The sequence below is a fragment of the Salmo trutta genome, chromosome 34 (genome assembly GCF_901001165.1).
Source record: "Salmo trutta chromosome 34, fSalTru1.1, whole genome shotgun sequence".
NCBI lineage: Eukaryota > Metazoa > Chordata > Actinopteri > Salmoniformes > Salmonidae > Salmo > Salmo trutta.
In genome coordinates this window covers 25,371,936-25,399,435 of record NC_042990.1, presented here as the reverse complement: position 1 = coordinate 25,399,435, position 27,500 = coordinate 25,371,936, and the positions used below count along the sequence as shown (strand labels likewise).

General features: G+C 44.6%; 2 protein-coding genes across 5 annotated transcripts in view; one reads left to right on the top strand and one right to left on the bottom strand.

Moving 5' to 3' along the window:
* Positions 1 to 14,411, top strand: part of atxn1a (ataxin 1a) — a 184,618-nt gene extending 170,207 nt beyond the window's left edge. For both annotated transcript variants that reach the window (XM_029732409.1, XM_029732410.1), the window contains 2 exons: positions 7,545 to 9,938; positions 10,589 to 14,411. In XM_029732409.1, coding sequence (XP_029588269.1) covers positions 8,049 to 9,938; positions 10,589 to 11,194 — 2,496 coding nt within the window. In that variant the 5' untranslated portion in view covers positions 7,545 to 8,048 and the 3' untranslated portion in view covers positions 11,195 to 14,411. The remainder of the gene's footprint in view (positions 1 to 7,544; positions 9,939 to 10,588) is intronic.
* An 11,868-nt stretch (positions 14,412 to 26,279) lies between these two features.
* Positions 26,280 to 27,500, bottom strand: part of gmpr (guanosine monophosphate reductase) — an 11,165-nt gene continuing 9,944 nt past the window's right edge. For all 3 annotated transcript variants that reach the window (XM_029732406.1, XM_029732408.1, XM_029732407.1), the window contains one exon: positions 26,280 to 26,782. In XM_029732406.1, coding sequence (XP_029588266.1) covers positions 26,602 to 26,782 — 181 coding nt within the window. In that variant the 3' untranslated portion in view covers positions 26,280 to 26,601. The remainder of the gene's footprint in view (positions 26,783 to 27,500) is intronic.

Genomic DNA, 27,500 nt, shown 5'->3' with positions numbered 1-27,500 from the left:
TAGTATTCTCTTCCAGTGTGGTTATTATTCTCTTCCAGTGTGGTTGTTATCGTCTTCCAGTTTGGTCAGTATTCTCTTCCAGTGTGGTTATTGGGGTCAGTATTCTCTTCCAGTGTGGTTAGTATTCTCTTCCAGTGTGGTTAGTATTGTCTTCCAGTGTTGTTAGTATTCTTTTCCAGTGTGGTTAGTATTCTCTTCAATTGTGGTTAGTATTCTCTTCCAGTGTGGTCAGTGTTCTCTTCCAGTGTGGTTATTGGGGTCAGCATTATCTTCCAATTTGGTTAATATTCTCTTCCAGTGTAGTTAGTATTCTCTTCCAGTTTGGTCAGTATTCTCTTCCAGTGTGGTTAGTATTGTCTTCCAGTGTTGTTAATATTCTCTTACAGTGTTGTTAGAATTCTCTTCCAATTTGGTTAATATTCTCTTCCAGTGTGGTTAGTTTTCTCTTCCAGTGTGGTCAGTATTCTATTCCAGTGTGTTTAGTATTCTTTTCCAACGGGGTTAGTATTCTCTTCCAGTGTGGTTCGTATTCTCTTCCAGTGTGGGTCGTATTCTCTTCCTGTGTGATTAGTATTATTTTTCTAGTGTTTTTAGTATTCTCTTCCAGTGTCGTTAGTATTCTCTTCCAGTGTGGTTATTGGGGTAAGTTTTCTCTTCCAGTGTGGTTAGTATTCCTTTCCATTGTGGTTTGATTATCTTCCAGTGTGGTGAGTTTTTTCTTCCAATGTCATTAGTATTCTCTTCCAGTGTGGTTAGTATTCTTTTCCAGTGTTGTTAGTATTCTCTTCCAGTGTTGTTAGTATTCTCTTCCAGTGTTGTTAGTATTCTCTTCCAGTGTTGTTAGTTTTCTCTTCCATTGTGTTTAGTATTCTCTTCCAGTGTTGTTAGTATTCTCTTCCAGTGTTGTTAGTTTTCTCTTCCATTGTGTTTAGTATTCTCTTCCAGTGTGGTTATTGGGGTTAGTATTCTTTCCCAGTTTGGTTTGTTTTCTCTTCCATTGTGGTTATTATTCTCTTCCAGTGTCATCCGTGTTCTTTTCCAGTATGGTTAGTATTCTCTTACAGTGTATTCTCTTTCCTTGTGGTTACTTTTCTCTTCCAGTGTGGTTAGTATTCTTTCCTGTGTTGTTAATATTCTCTTCCACTGTGATTAGTATTATTTTCCAGTGTATTCAGTTTTCTCTTCCAGTGTGGTTAATATTCTCTTCCAGTGTGGTCAGTATTCTCTTCCAGTGTGGTTATCGGGGTTAGTATTATTTTCCAGTTTGGTGTGTATTCTCTTCAATTGTGGTTATTATTCTCTTCCAGTGTGGTTAGTATCCTCTTCCAGTGTGGTTAGTTTTTTCTTCCAGTTTCATTAGTATTCTTTTCCAGTGTGGTTAGTATTCTTTTCCAGTGTGGTTAGTATTCTCTTACAGTGTATTCTCTTTCCGTGTGGTTAGTTTTCTCTTCCAGTGTTGTTAGTATTCTCTTCCTGTGTTGTTAATATTCTCTTCCACTGTGATTAGTATTATTTTCCAGTGTATTCAGTTTTCTCTTCCAGTGTGGTTAATATTCTCTTCCAGTGTGGTTATTGGGGTTAGTATTATTTTCCAGTTTGGTGTGTATTCTCTTCCATTGTGGTTATTATTGTCTTCCAGTGTGGTTAGTATCCTCTTCCAGTGTGGTTAGTATTATCTTCCAGTGTGGTTAGTATTATCTTCCAGTGTGGTTAGTATTCTTTTCTGGTTTGGTTAATATTCTCTTCCAGTGTTGTTAATATTCTCTTCCAGTGTGGTCAGTATTATCTTCCAGTGTGGTCAGTATTCACTTCCAGTGTGGTTATTTGGGTAAGTTTTGTCTTCCATTGTGGTTATTATTCTCTTCCAGTGTGGTTAGTATTCTCTTCCAGTGTGGTTAGTGTTCTCTTCCTTTGTTGTTAATATTCTCTTCCAGTGTGGTCAGTATTCCTTTCCGGTGTATTCAGTTTTCTCTTCCAGTGTGGTTAGTAATGTCTTCCAGTGTGTACAGTATTCTCTTCCAGTGTGGTCAGTGTACACTTCCAGTGTGGTTATTTGGGTTAGTATTCTCTTCCATTGTGGTCAGTTTTCTCTTCCAGTTTGGTCAGTATTCTCTTCCGTTGTGGTTTTTTGGGGTTAATATTCTTTTCCAGTTTGGTTTGTATTCTCTTCCATTGTGGTTATTTTTCTCTTCCAGTATGGTTAGTATTGTCTTCCAGTGTGGTTAGTATCCTCTTCCACTGTGGTTAGCTTTTTCTTCCAGTGTCGTTTCTTTTTCTTTTCCAGTGTGGTTTATATTCTCCAGAAGGTGAGTGTAGCTGGAGCATGAAGTCAGGCGCAGGAGAGCAAAAATGAGTGAGCAACGTACTTTACTCATAAATCAAGGCACAAGGTAACAAATACACTTGACCAAATACAAACGGTAAATATTACGCACGGGTGAAAACCTCACACACAAAAAACATGGGGGAAACAGAGGGTTAAATACATGAACATGTAATTGGGGAATGAAAACCAGTTGTGTAGAAAACAAAGACAAAACCAATGGAAAATGAAAGTTGGATCAGCGATGGTTAGAAGACCGGCGATGTCGACCGCCGAACGCCGCCCGAACAAGGAGAGGGACCAACTTCGGCGGAAGTCGTGACAGTACCCCCCCTTGACGCGCGGCTCCAGCAGCGCACCGACACCAGCCTTGGGGACGACCCAGAGAGCGAGGCGCAGGGCGATCCGGATAGAGATGGTGGAACTCCCGCAACATCGATGGGTCTAACACTTCCTCCACCGGCACCCAGCATCTCTCCTCCGGACCGTACCCCTCCCACTCCACGAGGTACTGAAGGCCCCTCGCCCAATGCCTCGAATCCAGTATGGATCGACCTGCATACACCGGGGCCCCCTCGATGTCCAGAGGGGGCGGAGGAACTTCCCGCACCTCAGACTCCTGGAGTGGACCAGCCACCTGAGGAGAGACACATGGAATGAGGGATTCATGCGGTAATCGGGGGGAAGCTGTAACCTGTAACATACATTTACATTTACATTTAAGTCATTTAGCAGACGCTCTTATCCAGAGCGACTTGGATACCTCGTTCACTCTCCTCAGGACTTTGAATGGCCCTACAAACCGCGGGCCCAGCTTCCGGCAGGGCAGGTGGAGGGGCAGGTTTCGGGTCGAGAGCCAGACCCGGTCCCCCGGTGCGAACACCCGGGCCTCACTGCGGTGGCGATCTGTGCAGGTTTTCTGGCGCCTCACAGCCCGCTGAAGGTGCACATGAGCAGCGTCCCATGTGTCCTCAGCGCGCCTATACCAGTCATCCACCGCAGGAGCCTCGATCTGGCTCTGATGCCAAGGCGCCAGAACCGGCTGGTACACCAGTATGCACTGGAAGGGGGAGAGGTTAGTGGAGGAGTGGCGGAGCGAGTTCTGGGCCATCTCTGCCCAGGGCACGAACGCCGCCCACTCCCCCGGCCGGTCATGGCAATAGGACCGCAGAAACCTACCCACATCCTGGTTCACTCTCTCCACCTACCCATTACTCTCGGGGTGAAAACCCGAGGTAAGGCTGACCGAGACCCCCAGACGTTCCATGAACGCCCTCCAGACCCTTGACGTGAACTGAGGACCTCCATCAGATACTATGTCCTCAGGCACCCCGTAGTGCCAGAAGACATGTGTAAACAGGGTCTCCGCAGTCTGTAGGGCCGTAGGGAGACCGGGCAAAGGGAGGCGACGACAGGACTTAGAAAACCGATCCACAACGACCAGGATCGTGGTGTTACCCTGTGATGGAGGAAGATCCGTTAGGAAATCAACCGACAGGTGCGACCACGGCCGTTGAGGAACGGGTAAGGGTTGTAACTTCCCTCTGGGCAAGTGCCTAGGGGCCTTGCACTGGGCGCACACCGAGCAGGAGGAGACATAAACCCTCACGTCATACTCCCTCGGGAGATCGAGCTGAATCCCACTGGGACCGGGTGAAGGAGGGGTTATTAATGGTGCCCTTGGTGGTGCTGGTGGAGGCACTGGAGGAACTCCTCTTCTCTCCCAGCGATCCATATTCTGCAGGTTGCGATCGATGGCGATGCCGAGATGCTGTATTATGGCCGCATGCTGCTGGATGCGCTCCTCGACCCCTAATCCGGGGGTGTCTGCTCCTGCTGACTCCATATGGTTAGGTGCGTGATTCTGTCAGAAGGTGAGTGTAGCTGGAGCATGAAGTCAGGCGCAGGAGAGCAAAAATGAGTGAGTAACGTACTTTACTCATAAATCAAGGCACAAGGTAACAAATACACTTGACCAAATACAAACGGTAAATATTACGCACGGGTGAAAACATCACACACAAAAAACATGGGGGAAACAGAGGGTTAAATACATGAACATGTAATTGGGGAATAAAAACTAGGTGTGTAGAAAACAAAGACAAAACCAATGGAAAATGAAAGGTGAATCATCGATGGCTAGAAGACCGGCGATGCCGAATGCCGCCCGAACAAGGAGAGGGACCGACTTCGGCGGAAGTCGTGACAGTGTGGTTAGTTTCCTTTTCCAGTGTTGTTAGTATTCTCTTCCAGTGTTGTTAGTATTCTCTTCCAGTGTGGTTAGTATTCTCTTCCAGTGTGGTTAGTATTCTCTTCCAGTGTTGTTAGTATTCTCTTCCAGTGTTGTTAGTATTCTCTTCCAGTGTGGTTAGTATTCTCTTCCAGTGTGGTTAGTATTCTCTTCCAGTGTGGTTAGTATTCTCTTCCAGTGTGGTTAGTATTCTCTTCCAGTGTGGTTAGTATTCTCTTCCAGTGTGGTTAGTATTCTCTTCCAGTTTGGTCAGTATTATCTTCCAGTGTGGTTATTGGGGTTAGTATTCTCTTCCAGTCAAATCAAATCAAATCAAATGTATTTATATAGCCCTTCTTACATCAGCTGATATCTCAAAGTGCTGTACAGAAACCCAACCTAAAACCCCAAACAGCAAGCAATGCAGGTTCAGAAGCACGGTGGCTAGGAAAAACTCCCTAGAAAGGCCAAAACCTAGGAAGAAACCTAGAGAGGAACCAGGCTATGAGGGGTGGCCAGTCCTCTTCTGGCTGTGCCGGGTGGAGATTATAACAGCACATGGCCAAGATGTTCAAATGTTCATAAATGACCAGCATGGTCAAATAATAATAATCATAGTAGTTGTCGAGGGTGCAACAAGTCAGCAACTCAAGAGTAAGTGTCAGTTGGCTTTTTCATAGCCAATCTTTGAGAGTATCTCTACCGCTCCTGCTGTCTCTAGAGAGTTGAAAACCTTAGCCTTCCCTGTGGCTCAGTTGGTAGAGCATGGTGTTTGCAACGCCAGCATGGTGTGTGCAACACCAGGGTTGTGGGTTCGATTCCCACGGGGGGCTAGTACAAAAAAAAATGTTAAAAAAAACTGCACTTAATGAAAACGAAATGTATGAAATGTATGCATTCACTACTGTAAGTCGCTCTGGATAAGAGCGTCTGCTAAATGACAAAAATAAAACTAAAATAAAAAAATAATAAAAAAACAGCAGGTCTGGAATAGGTAGCACGTCTGGTGAACAGGTCAGGGTTCCAGCAGGGCTGGGACAGCAGGTCTGGGACAGGTAGCAGGTCAGGGTTCCAGCAGGTCTGGGACAGCAGGTCTGGGACAGCAGGTCTGGGACAGCATGTCTGGGACAGGTTGCATGTCTGGTAAACAGGTCAGGGTTCCATAACCGCAGGCAGAACAGTTGAAACTGGAGCAGCAGCACGGCCAGGTGGACTGGGGACAGCAAGGAGTCATCATGCCAGGTAGTCCTGAGGCATGGTCCTAGGGCTCAGGTCCTCTGAGAGAAAGAGAGAAAGAGAGAATTAGAGAGAGCATATTTAAATTCACACAGGACACCGGATAAGACAAGAGAAATACTCCAGATGTAACAGACTGACCCTAGCCCCCCGACACATAAACTACTGCAGCATAAATACTGGAGGCTGAGACAGGAGGGGTCAGGAGACACTGTGGCCCCATCCGATGAAACCCCCAGACAGGGCCAAACAGGCAGGATATAACCCCACCCGCTTTGCCAAAGCACAGCCCCCACACCACTTCCGGTGTGGTCAGTATTCTCTTCCAGGATATTTAGTATTCTCTTCCAGTGTGGTTAGTATTCTCTTCCAGTGTGGTTAGTATTCTCTTCCAGTGTTGTTAATATTCTCTTCCAGTGTTGTTAATACTCTCATCCAGTGTTGTTAGTATTCTCTTCCAGTGTGGTCAGTATTCTCTTCCAGTGTTGTCAATATTCTCATCCAGTGTTGTTAGTATTCTCTTCCAGTGTGGTCAGTATTCTCTTCCAGTGTTGTCAATATTCTCATCCAGTGTTGTTAGTATTCTCTTCCAGTGTTAGTATTCTCTACCAGTGTAGTTTGTATTCTCTTCCATTGTGGAGGGCCATTCTATTGTGTTTGTGTATGGTGCCGGAGGGGATGAGAGAATAATGGCTGCTGTTTTTGGGCTCCTAACCAACTTTGCAATTTTGTGTGTTTTTTTGCACTGTTTGTGACTTATTTTGTACATAATGTTTCTGCTGCTGTCTCTTATGCCCGAGAATAGCTTCTTGATATCAGAACAGCGATTACTCACCTCGAACTGGACGAAAAACATTTATTTAATGAGTCCAACGCAAAGGATTTACTGTTACTCTGAGACCAGGTCCAAATCCCTGTCATTCGTGTGAAGAAAAGACAGACAGGGAGAGGAGATCGGGGTGCCTTGTGAGAATTTGTCGGCGAGTGGGTAACCCGCCTCTACCATCCGTTCTATTGGCCAACGTGCAATCACTGGAGAATAAACTGGATGAGCTCCATTCAAGACTATTCTACCAATGGCACATTAAAAACTGTCATATCTTACAGTACTCTTCCTCTCAGTACCACTAACTCCACCAGCAACAGAGCGTGCAGCATCACTGAGGCCTACACCTCCCATGATGCATCAGGGCTACGGACCTCTTTAATGCTAGTGCCCAACAGCCGCGGAGGACCAGACCACCACAGCGCTAAGTCTAGGTCCAAAAGGCTCCTTAACAGCTTCTACCCCCAAGCCATAAAACTGCTGAACAATTAATCAAATGGCCACCCAGACTATTTACATTGACACCCCCCCACCCCTTTTGTTTCTAAACCGCTGCTTCTCGCTGTTTATTATCTATGCATAGTCACTTTACCCCTACCTACATTTATAAATTACCTCGACTAACCTGTACCCCCGCACATTGACTCGTTACAAGTACCCCCTGTATATAGCCTCGTTATTGTTATTTTATTGTGTTACTTTTTATTTATTTTTTTACTTCAGTTTATTTAGTAAATATTTTCTTAACTCTATTTCTTGAACTGCATTGTTTGTTAAGGGCTTGTAAGTAAGGTCTATCTATACCTGTTGTATTCGGCGCATGTGACAAATACAATTTGCTTTGATTTGTATGTGCGTGTGTGTGTTCAGTTTCTAATGTGTGTGTGTGTGTGTTGGAGAGCCTAATGTGTGTTCTTCTTGTTCCCCAGGTTCTTGCTGCCATCCAGGAGGCTAGCTCTCAGAGGGAAATGATTCCGCATGAAGTTGACGGACGGCTCTCTTCCTCTCTCCACGGAAACGGCAGGTGTGACTCTCGCTGCTCGCACGGCAACAGCAGGTGTGCCCCTCTCTGCTTCTCGCTGAGCCAGAGCCAGGCGTCCGACAGACGCTGAGCTACAGGACAGGACAGACCCCCTCTGTCCCTCTCTACTCCCTCCACCCTATCCCCTACCCCCTGTAACTTACCCCCTCCAATCTTCCAGTCCGCTGACCCCAGACACCCACACAACCAGCAGGAGGGCCTATTCTGTCAACGAGGAAAGCCAAGAGACAGAGAGAGAGTGAGGGAGACAGCCAAAGACAGGAGTGAAATAGAGAGTGAACGAGGGAGAGACCGAGATAGGAACAGAAAGAGAGTTCTAAAGTGATAGTGTGAGAGAGACGAGCCAAGGCTAGTGTATGTAACAGGAAGTTGAGAGAGAAAAGATAACAGTATGAAGTCCAACCAGGAGCGCAGCAACGAGTGTCTGCCCCCCAAGAAGAGAGATTTCCCAGCCAGCACTGTGGACGAGAGGCCCCTGGTGATGGCGCCTGCCAGTGAGACCCAGCGTGGAGAGAACCTGGCATGGCTGGCCAGTGTAGCCAGCGGGCACAACAGTGGGCACGATAGAGACAGTGGCAGAGGTGGCCTCGATGGCAGTAGAGGTGGGCAGCGTATCAGCACTCCCAGTGAGTCTGACGGGCCACAGTACAAACCGCTATGCTCCACCATCACCACACACACAGACTTCCTGGTCCCTTCCTCGATCTGTTCCATCTCCTCCTCCTCCTCCTCCTCTTCATCACATCAGTCCAGAGTGGTGACCACATCCCTCCCTGCCATGTACACCTCTGCTTTGTCCCAACCAGGGGGGACGATCCAGTACACCCAGCTGCCCCCCAACCTCCAGTTCATCAGTTCCCCTTACACAGGCCCCTACGCTGGCTACATCTCCTCCCAGCTCCTCTCTCCCCCTCCACCCACCTCCACATCCCAACGCTCCCACCCTGACCCCTACCCCAACACCACCATCACCTCCCAGTCCCAGATCTCTGGTTCCTCTCTGAGCGTGGCCCCCCAGAGTGCTCCCTCGCCCCACGGTGGGACCCACCACCTGCCACTCCACCTGCACTCCCACCCCCACCACACACTGGCCCTCAGCGGGGGCTCCCAGGTGCTGGTCCAGTACACAGGCCCCGGCCCTGAGGGGCCCCTGACTAAGAGAGAGGAGGGCCGGCCCAGGGAGTTGCACAACGGAGATCAGAGGGGCCGCTATGAGAGAAAGGAAAGCAAAGGAACCCCCTCCTCTTCTTCCTCCTCTTCCTCTCAGTACCACCAACTCCACCAGCAGCAGAGCGCGCAGCATCACTATGAGGCCTACACCTCCCATGATGCATCAGGGCTACGGACCTCTCTAATGCTAGTGCCCAACAGCCGCGGAGGACCAGACCACCACAGCCCCGACAAACTACCGCCATCCTCCGTCTCGCACACAGAGAAAGGCAGCCTCCTCCTGGGTAAACCTGTGTCCTGCACCCCCTCCTCCTCCTCCACCTCCTCCACGTTCACCTTCCCCCCTCCGCTCAGTGTGGAGAGTCTGAAGGCGGCCGTCAGCTCCCTGTCCCCTCACACCCACACAGTCATCCAGACCACACACAGCGCCAGCGATGCTTCGCCCCTCTCCCTGGGCCAACTCTCCACCAACACCAACTTCTACCAGGCTGGCCCCGGCGGGCAGCCCATCATCGGCTACCTGGCTGGGAGTGCAGGAGGGCAGCGGTACCACACCAGTCTGCCCCAGCACCTGCTCATCCCAGGGGCCCCAGGGTCTCAACCTATCATCATCCCCGTCAGTGGGGCCGGGGTCACCAGCCTGGAGGCTGGCCATGCTGCCCACATAGCCACTACAACCCAACCACAGTCCTTCCCCACCACGCTACCCCACACTTACATCACCAACACTACCAACCCTAACCCCAACCCTAAAGATGAGCATCTATTCGAGGTCCCGGCGCCCTATCCCCCTCTCTCCCACACTGCCGGGGTTGGAGGCACTGTGGTCCAGGCCCAGCTACACCTCCCCGTGGTCCCAGCTCCCACGGCCCCCTCCTCAGCCCCCTCCTCGGCCCCATCGCTGCCTCCCTACTTCATCAAGGGCTCTATCATCCAGCTGGCGGACGGGGAGCTGAAGCGCGTGGAGGACCTGAAGACGGAGGACTTCATCCAGAGCGCTGAGATCAGCAGCGAGCTGAAGATAGACTCGTCCACTGTGGAACGCATCGACGGCAGCCACACGTCCAACTTCGCCATCGTACAGTTCTCTGTGGGCGAGCACCGCGCTCAGGTAGGAGAACCCGTACTTATGAAGGCATAAAACTGTCCAAACAAACACTAAGCATGCTCAACAATAGTAACATTGATAACATTGATAATCACAGGTAAGGGACAGACAGGGTCCTTAATGTCCATGCTTAGAATGACATGAAATGTTACATCAAGAACACTTGGCAATCATAGTATTTACATCACATTTACTCCATAGACTATTATGGTGTTCTATAGTCAGTTTCCCTCTTGTTTGCCACCTATGAGGAGCCTACATTCCTCATAGCCTCTGGTAGGAAAACTTCTCAGAGTTCTCAGAACACTTCTAAAACCATCTCCTCTCTCTACTGTCTATTACATAGGACACCTATCTCCATCCATATCTCCATGTCTCCTTGTTCTCCGGTTCAGCCAACCCCTCAAACCAGCTTCTGTCTATCTCCCCCCATTCTCTGTCTCTGAAACATGGTCAGCCTCAGAGCATTACTGTATCAAAGACTTCCATTCTTATCTCTTTTCTCTCTTCTCGTCTTCTGTGCTTTTCAGATTTTTTCTTTTGAGGTAGTTTCTTCTCTGAGTTCATGTATATGATGTCTGATGTTTAACTTGTTTTTCTCCTGTCTGTTCTCTCTCTCAATCTCTCATTCTCTCGTCCCGTCTCTCCTCCAGGTGAGTGTGGAGGTGCTGGTGGAATATCCCTTCTTCGTATTCGGCCAAGGCTGGTCATCGTGCTGCCCGGACCGGACCACTCTGCTGTTAGAACTACCCTGCACCAAGCTCTCAGTGGGGGACGTCTGTATCTCCCTCACCCTGAAGAACTTGAGGAACGGCTCCCTGAAGAAGACGCAGCAGACCCAGAACCAGGCTATTGAGATCACTACCAGCTGCAATATGGGCTCCATCCACGGCCCCCTCAAATCCTCCAGGTCAGCCAGGCACGGGGAGCAGGAGAACGGGGTGGGCCAGAGAGGCTCCAGGAGTGGATGTGGGAGAGTGGTGGTTGGAGCAGGTGGAGGTGTTCAGATCGCCTCAGAGAATGGGGAACTGAGGTTCGGCGCCGGGGGAGAGGCCAACTCGAAAGGAGGCCAGCCTGGAGATTCAGAATCCAGTGGTGGTGCCGCCAAGCCGGTGAGCCGCAAGAGGAGATGGTCGGCCCCCGAGGGCCGTAAGGTGGAGAGGAGCGAGAAGGAGCCCCCGTTGACTCTGCCCAAACCTTCCTTTATCACTCAGGAGGTAAAGATCAGCATCGAAGGCAGGTCAAATATAGGCAAGTAGTGAAGGCAGGAGATTAAAACAAGACTGTTAATTCAAATATGGGATTGGATGGAGATTCAAAAAAGAAAAAGAAAGAAAGCTCACATAAAATGTTCATTTTAGATTTTTTTCTTGTTTTTATTTTCTACCCAGATTTCTGTACTGTAGGCAAAATTTTACCCAGTACTTACATGTTATCGCCTTACATTAAGTTGGTAATAACATTGTAATAGATGCGTTCGGTATTACGTAAACAAGCAACCGGCAATTGTTTTGGTTTTTTTTCCACAAATCTCTGGACGAGGGGTTTTGTGAAGTTTTGTAGATGTTTTATTGATGTTTTGTGGCACACAAGAGCACTGCGTGATACCTCTCTGGTCATGTGATGGCTGCAGGTGGACAAATAAATAAAATGAATAAAACATGTAGTTAGCTTTCCAATAGCGGCTAGGGGCATGACTAAACGGGTGTAATGTAGACCCGTGAGTGATGTCACTTCCTTTGTGATGTCACTTCCTGATACAGGCACTACTGACGAGAGTGTTCAGGAAGTCTGGACTTAATCACTCTCGACGCCACCCAGTTGCCATGGTGGCAGACTGAGTTGATATGATGTCATTTATCCCAAGTGACTCAAGACGTCTTTAGATAAGACAGTTCAAAAAGCGTCTGTAACCATTTTAAACCCTCCTGACTACACATCTAATCCTAAACAAGGGGTCACCGGAAGCCTCGACACTCATCCATCTAGACCACTTAGCTAGGTGATGTCATCCAGCAGGCCAGTCCAGCCAGGTGAGGTCATCGAGCGCTGCCAGTGTGCCTCTAGAAAGAGGGAACTCTTCCTTCCTTTGTTATGTTTTGCTGACACTGATGTCTTTATGTTATTATTTTTGTTTTTGAAACATTTTTATTTTAACTTTTTAATTTAGTTTTGCTTGTCAATTTTGACCTTTCATCCTAACTTGCCCAGTGAGTTGATAATGATATATTTGATGATTGTCTAGAACTTTGAGATCAGGGTCACATGTATGTACGTATAGTTTGAACCAAGATGGTTAAGTTAAATGTCTATGTTATTCCTTTATACATTTGCAATCACACTGGGTTGAAATGAACTATGAAAATAGGAAGATGATTATACTCCTTTTACTTGGTGCAACCTTTTTATTTGTATTCTTATGGAGAGAGAGGCTGAAAGAAAGAGGTTTTGTTCCAAATGGCACCCTATTTCAATATAGTGCACTGCTTTTGACCAAGGCCCTATCTCTATGGGCCCGGTCAAAGTAGTGCACTAGGTAGGGAATAGGTTACCATTTGGGACTCTGTCAGAAAGTCAGTGTTGAGTCTTTAGAGAGGAGAGGGACAGGATGTTGTGTTGAAGCACTTTCATTTACACACCTGTCACACTCACCAACTGATAACACAACTATTATTATTATTATTATTCTTGATCTCTTCATTAACACAGTACTGTATGTTTTTGTTATTTTGACTTAAGGAAGAAGTAGAACTCTGTGGCAGCAGCACTTTTGAACGATGAAGGGGGTCATGATGCTGACTTGGTGTCTTGGGGTCACATTACCTTTGAAAGGGATGAATGTGACGTGTGATGGAGTGAGTGCCAGTTAGGAGAGGGAGGGAAAGAGAGAAGAGGAATATAGAAGGTATAATATCAGAGAGTGCTTTTTGTTGAGGCACTTTACTCAAATCAAAACATGCTTTTCAAAATATGCGTGTGGTCAAAAAATGTACTTTTCGACACATAATTGCCTTGTCAAGGATATCAAAAGTCAATGAAATCCAAAAGAAGAATGGGTAAAGAATGGGAATAGTTGTGGGAATGTCCAGGTATGTTGTGGACGAGATTGAGAGACAGTTATAGACGCTCTGGCCACAGAATTTCTGAAGGGCGTCATATACATAATGTATGTATGCAAGTGTGCATGAATGCAGGTATGTGTTAGTGCACACACACTCACACGGACACACACTCACACGGACACACACTCACACGGACACACACACGGAATACAGTACCCACACAGACAGGCACTCTCCTAAAGGAGAGGATTGTATGTATTTCATACTTGGTGATATACGTTTAGTATGTATACAAATACTTTTGTGGCATAGATATTTCCCCTTGATGATATAGAGAAGCCAAGATATTTGAGTAGCAGACGAAGATGATAGTTAGTCTCAGTGCTCTGTGCAGTGTGTGTTTGTATATGTGTATAGAAATATCATATAACTTAATATGATATATCCAATGTAAAATGTCCAGTGTTTCTGTTTTTGGAGTTCTACTTAAGAGAATCTTGCAATTTGCACATCTGGAGAGGTAGTCAGTTGGGTGACATGACTTTTTGACTGTGTTCAAAATATACTTTTCTCTATACAGTGCGCTGGCCAAAAGTAGTGCACTATATAGGGAATAGGATGCCATTTCAGACACAACATTGTTTTCAGCTAGGTTGCACACACACAGAACTGAAACCCCATTATACTGAATTGTAGCAGTTATTTAACAAGTGTGATCCATGCTGATTGTCTCCAATGTTCTCTGCTCTGCTCCTCATTGGACCACACCTGTGGCATGTCCAAGTCCCGCCCACTTGTTGCGTGTTTGGTTGAGAGACATTGTGGAGCCGGGGGCGGGGCCACCAGCAGGTACACCTGTTGAGCTCTCTGATTGGCCGTGATTTTCAGGTGTGTTTAGGTGGTAGAAGATGTGGCAGAGAACTAGAAGTATGTAGAAGTTGCTTCTAACTACTGCTCTAGGTTCAAATGTTTAGTTCATCCGGCTAATGGTTAGTGTTAGGAGTGGGTGCAGGCCAGAGGAGGCTGGTGGGATGAGCCATAGGAGGTCGGGTTCATTGTAATTGCTGGAATATTGGAACGGAGTCAAACGTGGTTTCCATATGTTTGATACTGTTCCATATATTTCATTCCATCCATTCCAATGAGCCCATCCTCCTATATCTCCTCCCACCAGCCTCCTCTAGTGTAGGCTAATCTGATCCTAGATCTGTGGTTAAGAACAACTCCTACGTGGACTGTGGTGAAATAGGAGGATGGATGCGAGTGATCGGCGAAGTGATGGACGGATGGATGTGTGACTTGGATGGATGGATGGATAAAGACAGATGGGTGATGGTGAGTGAGTATGCACCCCGTATAGGTTTGAAAATGCTTTATTTTTTATAATAAAACAGGGTTTCTCAGATCAACACCACAGCAGTGCATCTTCATTTGTTCTTTTATAACATTGTTTTATTATGTCTTCTAAAGGTAGTTTATGAATATGTGCATTATGTGTGTGTGTGTGTGTGTGTGTGTGTGTGTGTGTGTGTGTGTGTGTGTGTGTGTGTGTGTGTGTGTGTGTGTGTGTGTGTGTGTGTGTGTGTGTGTGTGTGTGTGTGTGTGTGTGTGTGTTTTTGTAAGGGTAGGATGGGTATATTAATGACTGTTCCTTCTAGAGCTTCACCAAACTGGGTAAAATAGCAGGTATTTTAACCATTAGATACAGATGCCGTATCTTAATTTGATCATCCTGTTGTTGCAGGAGTATCCCTGCACAGCAACAAATTCAAACTTGTAGTGTATTCAAGGTTTAAAAATGCTTCTTACGTTTGTAATTTCCACTTTCAAATTTCAGGCTTGATTTTCCCTAATGAAAAATTTATCAACCCCTATAAAACAATCTATTAATTATACTCTACATAAAAATTATCATTTGCTGCAGGATGTTGCTGCAGGATTATTTTCCTGCTCTGTGAAACTGGCTCAAATTAAGATACGGCATCTGTATATGGTTTTGCATTCATACACATTGAACCAAATGAGACCCTGGTTGAGTTAAGTATTGTTCTGACTGACTTACCCCTCCTAAACTCTCATTATGGGAAAATACAGCAAAACAATGACATACACACCACTCACCAATCAAACCCTTTCAGGTAATGTTTTCTAGTGCAAATGCATAGCATCATGGCAGTTGTGTGTAGGCTGCTTTCCAATACTAATAGTCAGACAACAAGCATACATTATAACCATTAGAGTGCTCCTCCTCTCATACCTCCCTTTTATGGCCAGCCACAGATGGGGGGTGAAGCTGTGTCTCTAGAGAGCACACTAGTTAAAAGCCTTTCCTCTCATCTCTCTCTCTGGCTGGCTATAACATGTCAATCGTTCCTTCTAGAAGCTCTCTGCAATAAAAACCTTCTCCCTCAATGTTAGAACCAAAATAAAGAGCTGCTTCCACACACACACACACACACACACACACACACACACACACACACACACACACACACACACACACACACACACACACAGGCTCACATACAGGCTCACATACACCCTTCAAAGAATTAAATCAGCCATTAACATACCAGCCTAGTTATTTCAGCAACTTTCAATTCCTATTAAGTTGTTGCAGTTGCACGGCCTGCCATTCAAAAAATTCAGGGAGATGTTCACATATGCAGTGACAGACTGTCCAGTAAGGACTACAGTACCCATGATGCTACACCCACTAGTGACCTCTAACCTCTGACTCCTAGTTCAGGTATCCATGGCCAGCCAGCCTCTGTCATACCCTCTCTAGAACCTCAGCAACCAGTTAGTTAGTTTACCCTCAGCAACCGCTAGCTACCTTCTATCAATGGCCTGGCCTTACATGTGCAACTGCCTTTTTCTTCCCCCTAGCACAGTTTCTTTCTGAACTCTAGTTCCCACACACACACACTCACTTTTTATTTTCTGTTAGAGACATATTAAGTAACAGTGTTCATGCTCCAGTGGGGATGCTTGCGTGTTGAGATGAGTGTTAAGTGAACCCAGAGATTCACCACAGTTTGTTTTTCTTGTTTTAGGAGTAAACAAAATAATCACACACACACATACAGGAAGCCACATTCACCCGATCTGCAATGTCTGCTTAGGTCAGCTTTACAATCAGAGCAGTGTGTCAGGTTAGTTGGAGAGGTGAGAGGCGCAGTGGGCTGGACAGGTAGGTGGTAGAGGACAGGACTCAAAGTAAGGGGAATGCAGTCAGGAGATTCAGCCTAATGTATAATACAATATAGTGGCTTGTTATAAGGTTGTATTCAAGTTGTACTAAAGTGTGTGAGGTTAAAATAAAGTAGTATTTAGATGGAGGGGACAGCAGAGCTTGTGGCAATTCCACATTGTTGTTTTAATTTGATTGAGTGTTTTTTATTTCTAGTTCAGGTCGTCCCAGTTCTTATCTACCAGGATAGGGATTCCTGTTGCCCTTGGAATCATACTGTATGTGCAGTAGTTGTCTTTGTTTATACGTTTTCTCTCCCGTTGTTGTGCCAAGTGTATGTAGCATTGTCCCTGTCTGATGTTTGTTAGCCATGTACTGTATGTGTCTTTGTCCGTACTCCTTTACTGTGACCCGAAAATGTCTTCAATTTCATTTGCCTCACACTAGACGGATTTCTATAACTCAGGAAGGGTTAGTGCAGAGTGGGTGGGTAAGAATGGAGATTGAGTGAGCATATTGCCTGTGTTGGTGTGTCAAGCTGGCAGCATACGCACGCCTAACGGTATGTAGAAGTATGTCTTTGACCTCAGTAAATGGGATGCTTTGTCAGTCAACGCTCCAGCTAGAAGTTCATCTACAGTCTGACTGTCAAGAAGCTGGATACACGAAACGATTCTCCATTCTGCAGTCCAGGAAAACTGTCAGTCAGAGAGAGTGATGTAAGATAGAGAAGAAGGAAAATAAATAATGAGTGATATCAAAAGACAGAGACATGCGCCTGGCTAGGGAGAGGTGGACTGTGCTTGTCCTTGGAGAGCCATTCTTGGGATGTTTGTGGTGTTGTGAGGGAGAGGTGATGGACAGGTGACATGGTAGTACCACGATTTCAGTGGAAGAGGTGTGTATGTAGTGTTGACATAGAGTCTCCCTGCCCTGGGGCTGTTGGCTTTCAGGTGGATTTACAATGTTTATCAGCCTCTGGTGAAGTAAGAGGACATTCCTGTTCCCTTAGAAAGACTTGTGTGCTCTGTGTTAGTACTCCTGCCTCTGTCCAGTTTCTACTGTGTGTTGTTCATCGGCATCATGTCAATGGCTGTGTGAGAGTGTGGAGAGACATGTTTGCCTAAGGCTAGTAGCATACAGGTATGTGGAAATATGTGTGTACACTTTTTTGTTTAAACTTGAGCTAGGTTGTCCCCACCAGCCTTTCATAATGATGTTGTTTATTTTCTGTGTGCGTGTGTGTGTGTGTGCCTGCGTGTGCGTGTGTGTGGTGTTCTCTCCTATGGACTTTGAGATCACTAGCCCTAACCCTCATAAGGTCCAGAGAGAAAAGACAGATGACAGAGTTATTATAACCTAATATATTAGTGGGGACCACTTTTGTAAAACCAACCAATAAAGATGCACATTTAAAGTAGCCGACTAACGGCGTAGACTTGATACTGTTTCAGCACTTTCTAAACCCAGAGGAAAGGTCTTGTCTAAACCCTCATCTCAGACCAAGGCCTTTCCCAGAGGTATAACATTCATTCAATATATATATATATATATAGAGAGAGAGAGAGAGAGAGAGAGAGAGAGAGAGAGAGAGAGAGAGAGAGAGAGAGAGAGAGAGAGAGAGAGAGAGAGACAAACAAACAAACAAGAGATGGGGAGACTGTTTGGATTCAGTTTTTTGCACATGGCCGTGTTGTAAACAGTAGTGTTTCCTCTATTGGCTCCATCCCGCCTAGCGTCCGGCACGTTCTTGGGTCCAACGAGTTAAGACGCTAGGCGGGTTTCCTGGTTCCACATTATAACCAGGAAGTACCTTTCTCATGGACGCACCCTCTTTTTTGTGTTCAGTTTGGTCCTATTGTATAAAATACTTTTGCTTTCTTTATTTACCTACCTTTTCGGAATAGGACCTTTTCCTTGTCTTAGTCTCCTTTGTAGCACTCGACTCTGTCAGGAGACGTGATTGGACGTCTGTTTGGGGAATGTTTCATGTGACTTTGTGACAAGCTTCCTCATTGGAGGAGCACACACAGCTGACCTTGTTGTCTTTTTTTTTATTTGCTTATTTACTTCTTGCACAAATGACAAATATAATGAATGTTGGTGTGAGCTTCAGCGTTTTGAAAAGAAAAGGCATGTGTTGTTGTTTTTATTGTTTATTGCCATGTTGTTGTTTTATTTTTGTTTCTTTTTTGGCAAAAAAAAGAAAAGAGAATGGTTTTGGCACCTTTTTGTGTTTAAACTGAACAGATTTCAATCAGGATTCCTTTGTTGAAACTTGACTGTTGTTTGACGTCTTGTCAATAAATGTCCGTACCGCTGGATAACCAACTCAGGCATAGAAAACTTCAACACGCCCATTAACCAAAATGGTTAAGTCGCCATCGTCGTGCCCCCCCCCCTCCCGATTTAATGTTGGTGGGCTGTTCGATATGGGTTATTACTATAATTTGTTATTATATTTATATAAGAAATATATAAATATAATTTATTGTATGGATTATTATGATTAGGATTCTTATTGTACTGTTATATGCTGGAGATGGCTATGTGCTCTTAGAGTGGATGTTTAGTGAGGAGGCATCGGTTGTCCTGGTCCTGCAGTGAAGGGCCATCATTCAGCACATCTATCTTTATCCCACTCTATCTATAACGACCAGCTGACAGACACTCACTCAGAGATACGGCCTGTTCTGTGCTCTCTGACTTCTCACCTTCGACCCCTACACACTCTGAAGCCCAGAAAAGGGTCTTCTGTCAGCTGAGGTCCAGTAAATGTTGTCTACTGGTCAGAACACACAGCCTTGTGGCTAAAGACATGTCTGGGAGTTGGACTCTCTCCGTCGACCTTTGCTTTGGCTGCTGTAAGCGGAGAGTGGCATCCGCATTGCAGGCTGCAAGTCACACAGAGAGCTGAGACACAACACAAGGACTGGCAAGGCAGGCAAAGACAAACTTGGACATGATGAGAGACGGAGCCAATCAGAACCAACCAACAACCAACTCATGTTATATAGATGATGTACTCCATCACCACCAACCTGTGTCTGTCACAGACCTCTATAGCAATCCAAACTGTCAGTGTATGTATTTGAGATCTGTAAGAACACACCTCTTAAGAAAATAAGAAAAGAAGACTTGAAATATCTTAAAGAAGTAGGCAAATAAATGTCCTATGATTTTTTTAAATGCTGCCAATGAATGCTCTACAAGATATTGTACTTCTGTAATATAATATTTCACACAAAAATACAAAGCCCCTATGTCCCCACTCCTCAACCTAACTGACAATGTTTGATAAAAGGGGCTAAAATAAAAACAAAGAGGTGAGTTTGTATCAGTGAGTTCTGGAACGGTAGAAACAGGAGCTCCCCCTAGTGTCTGCCCAGTGACATGACACCACACTACTCCCTACTACTGCCCTGTTGGACAGTGTCATCTCTTAACTGGTGTTGAGGGGGAGAGAAAACAATGGGTGTTCATTACAACTTGTTACGCACGCATTTACAACTTCCTGGTTCTTTTTGCTGTTGTTGTTGTTTTTCCCGTGTATTTTCCCCCAGTTAATTTTGTTGATCAAATCAAAACAGGTAAACAGAATGTATTGTACGAGGATACGGGAAGAAGGCCGGCAGATGGCAACATCTTACTGTCCAAACACATTGTATGCAGCCGACAATACATTAGTATCCCTCGTGGACTGGTTCGTACCTAAAACATTCTCCATTCAGGCTGCAGAGGCTTCAGTTTCCTCTTTAACATTATTAGGTGGAAGGCAGAAAAAGAAGGGGGAAATATACTGACCATTTTACACCACTAGAGTGACTAAATACCCCCCCCCCCCCAACCTAACGCAGCACTTTATCACATTAGTGGAAACCAACTCTGTTCTCAGGGCGGGTCTGCCGGTTTTGACTAGCAGAAGTGACTCTTCATAGCAGGCTAGGAGAACATATGCAGCAGGTTAGGAGAATTAACGTGGCAGGTTAGGGTAATTAAGTTAAGGTTAGGAAAAGGGTTAGGGTTAGCTAAAATGGAAAAATTGTCCCTGACTCGATTCAAACACATCTAGCTACAACCAGGTCTGCCCTGAAAACAGTCTTGGTTTCCACTAATGTGATGCTGCTAATGCAGCACCCTGTTTTGATAGTTTCAACTTGATTGGCTGAACACGACACAACATCCGGGATTAGCATTTAGCCACTCAAGCATTGTGGTTGAAAATGGTATGCATATTTCCCCCCTTTTTCCCGCCATTAAATAAAGTTAAAGAGGATACCAAAGCCTCTGCAGCCTGAATTGAGAATGTTTCAGGTACGAACCGGTCAACGAAGGATAGTCATTTTTTGCCGGCTGTATACAATGCGTTTGGACGGTAAGATGAAAATTACTCAATGTCTCCATCTGCTGGCCTTTGGGCTAGGAAGAAGCCAGAGGTCATTCCAATGGAAGGAGTGGTCTAATGTATTGCAGTAGTAGCTAGGCTTTGTTCCCATGTCAATACTAGCATACCACTAAGGATACATGCCCAATACTTTGCTTCATTCTAAATAGTGTGCTAGTGGGGATGTTGGACAGAGCTCTAGTCCCAGGGCCTAGTATACAGCTGTTGAGGATGTTGTCGTAATGAGATTAATTCCTCCATTGGGGAGGACGTGGAGGATGTTTTTAAGTTTCTTCTCACTTGATACTGGGCAGAAAAAGGCATAGATGAAGAAACTCTAGATTGGCCACAGTGTGATAATAATGGTTGGACCTACAGTACCAGTCAAAAGTTTGGACACACCTACTCATTGAAGGGTTTTTCTTTCTGTTTACTATTTTCTATGTCAAGAGTGTGCAAAGCCGTCATCAAGGCAAAGGGTGGCTACTTTGAAGAATCTCAAATATAAAATATATTTGGATTTGTTTAACACTTTTTTGGTTACTACATGATTCCATATGTGTTATTTCATCGTTTTGATGTCTTAACTATTATTCTACAATGTAGAAACTAGTATAAATAAAGAAAAACCCTTGAATGAGTAGGTATGTCCAAACATTTTACTGGTACTGTATATGTGAACTATATGTTCATATTGCATATAGGAAGAGTCAGACAAGATGACTAGGGGTTTGAGTTTTCCCTGACCATGTGACTTTGAAAAGGAAAAACTCTGGTCAGATCACTTATTCAGGAGAAACTCAGGGCCCCAATGATAATATGTTTAAATCAAGGTATTTTTTTGAGAATATTGTAAATTGTATGTGAAATATTGCAGGAGCCATGTTAGAAAGTGTCAATGTGAAAGTATGTTGAGCCAAATCTAGGTATTGTATGTCCATGATGTGGACACGGAGGATTCTGGCCTGTATCAAGTGGAGGTCTTTGGAGAGGGGAAAATGGTTTGTACCTTACTCAGTAAAATATGAAACCACACAAAGTGCGTACAGGCTTTAGATAGTTAGGAGCTGGTATCGGGGAAAAGAGAACCTTTCTTCTTTTGTTTTGTTACCATATGCGTGCATACTCTGTAATTTGTGTAAAATATTGTACTTGCACTAGCTTTTTATATTAAAAAAAAATAATTAATTTAAAAAAGGTTACAATTGAAATTCTATTTTCTAATTGTGGTGTGTCTATTTGTAGGATACACTCAAGTCTCAAGTTTCTTGGATTTTATGGTTATTTTCTTTGATGGTGCTTGCAGGTTTTCTAGTTAGAATTAATTTCATTATTATTACGAATAATAAAACAATATTTGTGAACAAATTTGTTAAAAAAGAAAATGTCTGTATACCAGTTCCAGTGTATTGTTTCAGTATACACAAACTAATAAAATAACAGTGCCAATGCAAGTTCCGGCCTTTTGATTACCGTTAGCATTTAGCGTGTTTGCTAGCCAAAACTAATTCTGTGGCACTCGTTTCCAGATGCATTCTTCAGTAACTATGAGAGGAATCTACAGTACAGTAGACAACTCATCTTGTTTTGTCTGCAGAGGTTATGTGGAAATAGCGCTTTACTGCCAGCAAACCTGTAATTACCATTATCCTCTACATCCAACAAACACGTCGCTAGATGTTTCTCATCAAAAGAGGGCCTTCCATTTCACATTCAAACTGTGTAACCTTGGCTGACTCATTGTAATTCTACTAACACACACACACCCATGCGCCAGGCACACACATGCGCACACACACACACACACACACTTACACGACACAGGCACACACACACACACAGATCCACCCGTCACACACATACGCACAGGCAAATATCTACACATCTACTCACTGCATGTTCTCTGTGCGTGTACAGATCTGTTCTTCCAGTGAGTCCTAGGCACACGGTGTACTGTAAAGTACCTCGTTAATGGGCTGTGGGTGTAAGCAGGCAGACAGACAGGCAGGCAGGCAGGCAGGCAGGCAGGCAGGCAGGCAGAAAGACAGACAGACAGACAGACAGACAGACAGACAGACAGACAGACAGACAGACAGACAGACAGACGTGACTGACTGACTGACTGACTGACGTGGCTGTCTGGAGTATCATTATGCATTAGACCTGGGCTCATTCATTTGAGTTAGTGTCAGTATAGAGGACTGATCTGAAAACAGATCAGGGCTGTTACTACGTCTGCTGACTACAACCAGGCCAGATTCGCCATTCATGGCTGGCTGTGTTCCACTATATCCACTAGCATAGACTACTACTTAGAATGTAGCAACGTCTTGGGCTTGCATTGTAAGTAGTGTTCGTATGGATACATATCGAGACCCTGTGCATGTGTGCATGCTTGCAATTGAACTGAGTCTGAATCTCTCACAAACAACATTCTTCTGTGGCTATTATCCTCAATATGAAAAATGAAGACATTGACTACTGCACATATCAATGCTTACTACCTGCATGCAGTGTTCCACAGTTTCAACAGCTGAACAAACACAACAGATCTTAATCCAGATATGTTCACATTTACTCACGACAAAGAACTCTGAAATCCTTTTTGGGAACTCCATTACTATTACAGCAGGAAGGCTACAGTATGTTTGTTTGTTTTACAGTAATATTTAATCCTTGAACGTTCCAGTACATTAATATACTGATGTAGTAAGTTAACCCAACAGCAGTGTAGTACAGCGATGTAGTAAGTTAACCCAACAGCAGTGTAATACAGCGATGTAGTAAGTTAACCCAACAGCAGTGTAGTACAGCGATGTAGTAAGTTAACCCAACAGCAGTGTAATACAGCGATGTAGTAAGTTAACCCAACAGCAGTGTAATACAGCGATGTAGTAAGTTAACCCAACAGCAGTGTAATACAGCGATGTAGTAAGTTAACCCAACAGCAGTGTAATACAGCGATGTGGTAAGTTAACCCAACAGCAGTGTAGTACAGCGATGTAGTAAGTTAACCCAACAGCAGTGTAATACAGCGATGTGGTAAGTTAACCCAACAGCAGTGTAGTACAGCGATGTAGTAAGTTAACCCAACAGCTGTGTAATACAGCGATGTGGTAAGTTAACCCAACAGCAGTGTAGTACAGCGATGTAGTAAGTTAACCCAACAGCAGTGTAATACAGCGATGTAGTAAGTTAACCCAAAGCAGTGTAATACAGCAATGTGGTAAGTTAACCCAACAGCAGTGTAATACAGCGATGTAGTAAGTTAACCCAACAGCAGTGTAATACAGCGATGTAGTAAGTTAACCCAACAGCAGTGTAATACAGCGATGTAGTAAGTTAACCCAACAGCAGTGTAATACAGCAATGTAGTAAGTTAACCCAACAGCAGTGTAATACAGCGATGTGGTAAGTTAACCCAACAGCAGTGTAGTACAGCGATGTAGTAAGTTAACCCAACAGCTGTGTAATACAGCGATGTGGTAAGTTAACCCAACAGCAGTGTAATACAGCGATGTGGTAAGTTAACCCAACAGCAGTGTAGTACAGCGATGTGGTAAGTTAACCCAACAGCAGTGTAATACAGCAATGTAGTAAGTTAACCCAACAGCAGTGTAATACAGCGATGTAGTAAGTTAACCCAACAGCAGTGTAATACAGCGATGTAGTAAGTTAACCCAACAGCAGTGTAATACAGCAATGTAGTAAGTTAACCCAACAGCAGTGTAATACAGCGATGTGGTAAGTTAACCCAACAGCAGTGTAGTACAGCGATGTAGTAAGTTAACCCAACAGCTGTGTAATACAGCGATGTGGTAAGTTAACCCAACAGCAGTGTAATACAGCGATGTAGTAAGTTAACCCAACAGCAGTGTAATACAGCAATGTAGTAAGTTAACCCAACAGCAGTGTAGTACAGTGATGTAGTAAGTTAACCCAACAGCTGTGTAATACAGCGATGTGGTAAGTTAACCCAACAGCAGTGTAATACAGCTATGTAGTAAGTTAACCCAACAGCAGTGTAATACAGCGATGTGGTAAGTTAACCCAACAGCAGTGTTATACAGCGATGTGGTAAGTTAACCCAACAGCTGTGTAATACAGCGATGTGGTAAGTTAACCCAACAGCAGTGTAATACAGCGATGTGGTAAGTTAACCCAACAGCAGTGTAATACAGCGATGTGGTAAGTTAACCCAACAGCAGTGTAATACAGCGATGTAGTAAGTTAACCCAACAGCAGTGTAATACAGCGATGTGGTAAGTTAACCCAACAGCAGTGTAATACAGCGATGTGGTAAGTTAACCCAACAGCAGTGTAATACAGCGATGTGGTAAGTTAACCCAACAGCAGTGTAATACAGCGATGTGGTAAGTTAACCCAACAGCAGTGTAATACAGCGATGTAGTAAGTTAACCCAACAGCTGTGTAATACAGCGATGTGGTAAGTTAACCCAACAGCAGTGTAATACAGCGATGTAGTAAGTTAACCCAACAGCAGTGTAGTACAGCGATGTAGTAAGTTAACCCAACAGCAGTGTAATACAGCGATGTAGTAAGTTAACCCAACAGCAGTGTAATACAGCGATGTAGTAAGTTAACCCAACAGCAGTGTAGTACAGCGATGTGGTAAGTTAACCCAACAGCAGTGTAATACAGCAATGTAGTAAGTTAACCCAACAGCTGTGTAATACAGCGATGTGGTAAGTTAACCCAACAGCAGTGTAGTACAGCGATGTGGTAAGTTAACCCAACAGCAGTGTAATACAGCGATGTAGTAAGTTAACCCAACAGCTGTGTAATACAGCGATGTAGTAAGTTAACCCAACAGCAGTGTAATACAGCGATGTAGTAAGTTAACCCAACAGCAGTGTAATACAGCGATGTAGTAAGTTAACCCAACAGCTGTGTAATACAGCGATGTAGTAAGTTAACCCAACAGCAGTGTAATACAGCGATGTAGTAAGTTAACCCAACAGCAGTGTAATACAGCGATGTAGTAAGTTAACCCAACAGCAGTGTAGTCCAGTGAGTGAGTCCACAGCCCTGCAGTTAGTTAACCCAGCATTCCTGACATTCCACTGCCCTGATGGTGCTTCCCTTCTCTTTCCGCCACACCCAGAGCACTTTCACAGTCACACAGAAAACAGAGAAAAGCAGACACTACCACATTGTATTAACCCTCTCACTGTGCTGAAGCCTGATCGTATATAGTTAGACACATTAAGAGCTACTATAAAGTACAACACATCCTATCATTACATTCAGCAATGGCTTCATAAAGTTAAAGGCCAAGTGCAATCAAAAAAATGTGAGTTTCCTGTGTTTTATATATTTTTACACACTATGAGATAGGAATAATACCTTGAAATTGTAACAATTATGATAATGCCCTTTTGGTGTAAGAGATGCTTGAAAAGACCACCTGAAAAGACCACCTGTTTTGGTGGCATAGAGTTTTGGCCTGCCTATCACCAGGCAGTAAATTACTTAATAAACCAACAAGAAAGAGAGTTACAAACCTGTCTGCCAATAACAGCTAGTTTTCAGTTTTCACCTCCCTACTCAGACCACTCCCAGACAGTCCTAGCAAATAAATGTATGCTAAGAAGCTATTTTGTTTCTTTTTGATCACTTTAATTGAAAACAATCACAGTGAGGAACTTCATTGTTACCCAGAAATGATTTGATATTGAGATAAAAACGGCTGCATTGGACCTTTAATATTATCAGTCTAGAGAGGGAATCGCCATGTAAAGCACTCAAAGCCAGCATGCAGTTATTGCAATACCTAAGTAATATCCACGGAGTATGGACAGAGAGTAAGGTTTCAAGCAAACCTAACAGGCTCTTGCATATTTTATTTCTGCAGAGCAGACTGAATGTTTTAAATCATGTTCTGATAATATTACTCACAATTTTACATAATAACCAAATCTGCAGAGCATGTTACAACAGAGGTCCAGAGAGAAACACATTTGTAGTGATGGCGGTAGGTGTGTGTGTTTTCCTGTTTGTGTGTGATTAGTGGAACATGGTGCTGGCCTGCTGTGTGACTCTGATAAAGGTGGTTCTGCGACTGAGCTCCTTCAGTTTGGCAGCTCCTACATAGGTACAGGTGGAGCGGAGGCCCCCTAGGATATCTCTGATGGTGTTCTCTACGTCTCCTCTGTAAGGAACTTCCACCGTCCTACCCTCTGACGCCCTGCAGAGGGAGAGGAGAACATCAGCACCAACTCAGTATATCTGATAACGCTGAGACAATGTTCAAGCAACATCATGGTGATGTTACTGATCATGATTACAAATCATTTTTATTCAGACACCTCATCTTTGCCTTTTACATCACATTGGTAGCAGCAGTTGGATTTTGAATAACAAAGGTGAGTAAAATAACTGTATTTCACTGGGTATTATACACACAAAAAACAAAGAAACCATGCAACTTCACATCAACAAGTTCAATCTTCTAAGTACTAATTCTCCATCTGCCCCCTCACAGTTATATTCAACAGGTCATTTAGCAGGCCCCCTCACAGTAACATTCAGCAGGTCATTTAGCAGGCCCCCTCACAGTAACATTCAGCAGGTCATTTAGCAGACCCCCTCACAGTAACATTCAGCAGGTCATTTAGCAGTTTCCCTCACAGTAACAATCAGCAGGTCATTTAGCAGGCCCCCTCACAGTAACATTCAGCAGGTCATTTAGCAGGCCCCCTCACAGTAACATTCAGCAGGTCATTTAGCAGGCCCCCTCACAGTTACATTCAACAGGTCATTTAGCAGGCCCCCTCACAGTAACATTCAGCAGGTCATTTAGCAGGCCCCCTCACAGTAACAATCAGCAGGTCATTTAGCAGGCCCCCTCACAGTAACATTCAGCAGGTCATTTAGCAGGCCCCCTCACAGTAACATTCAGCAGG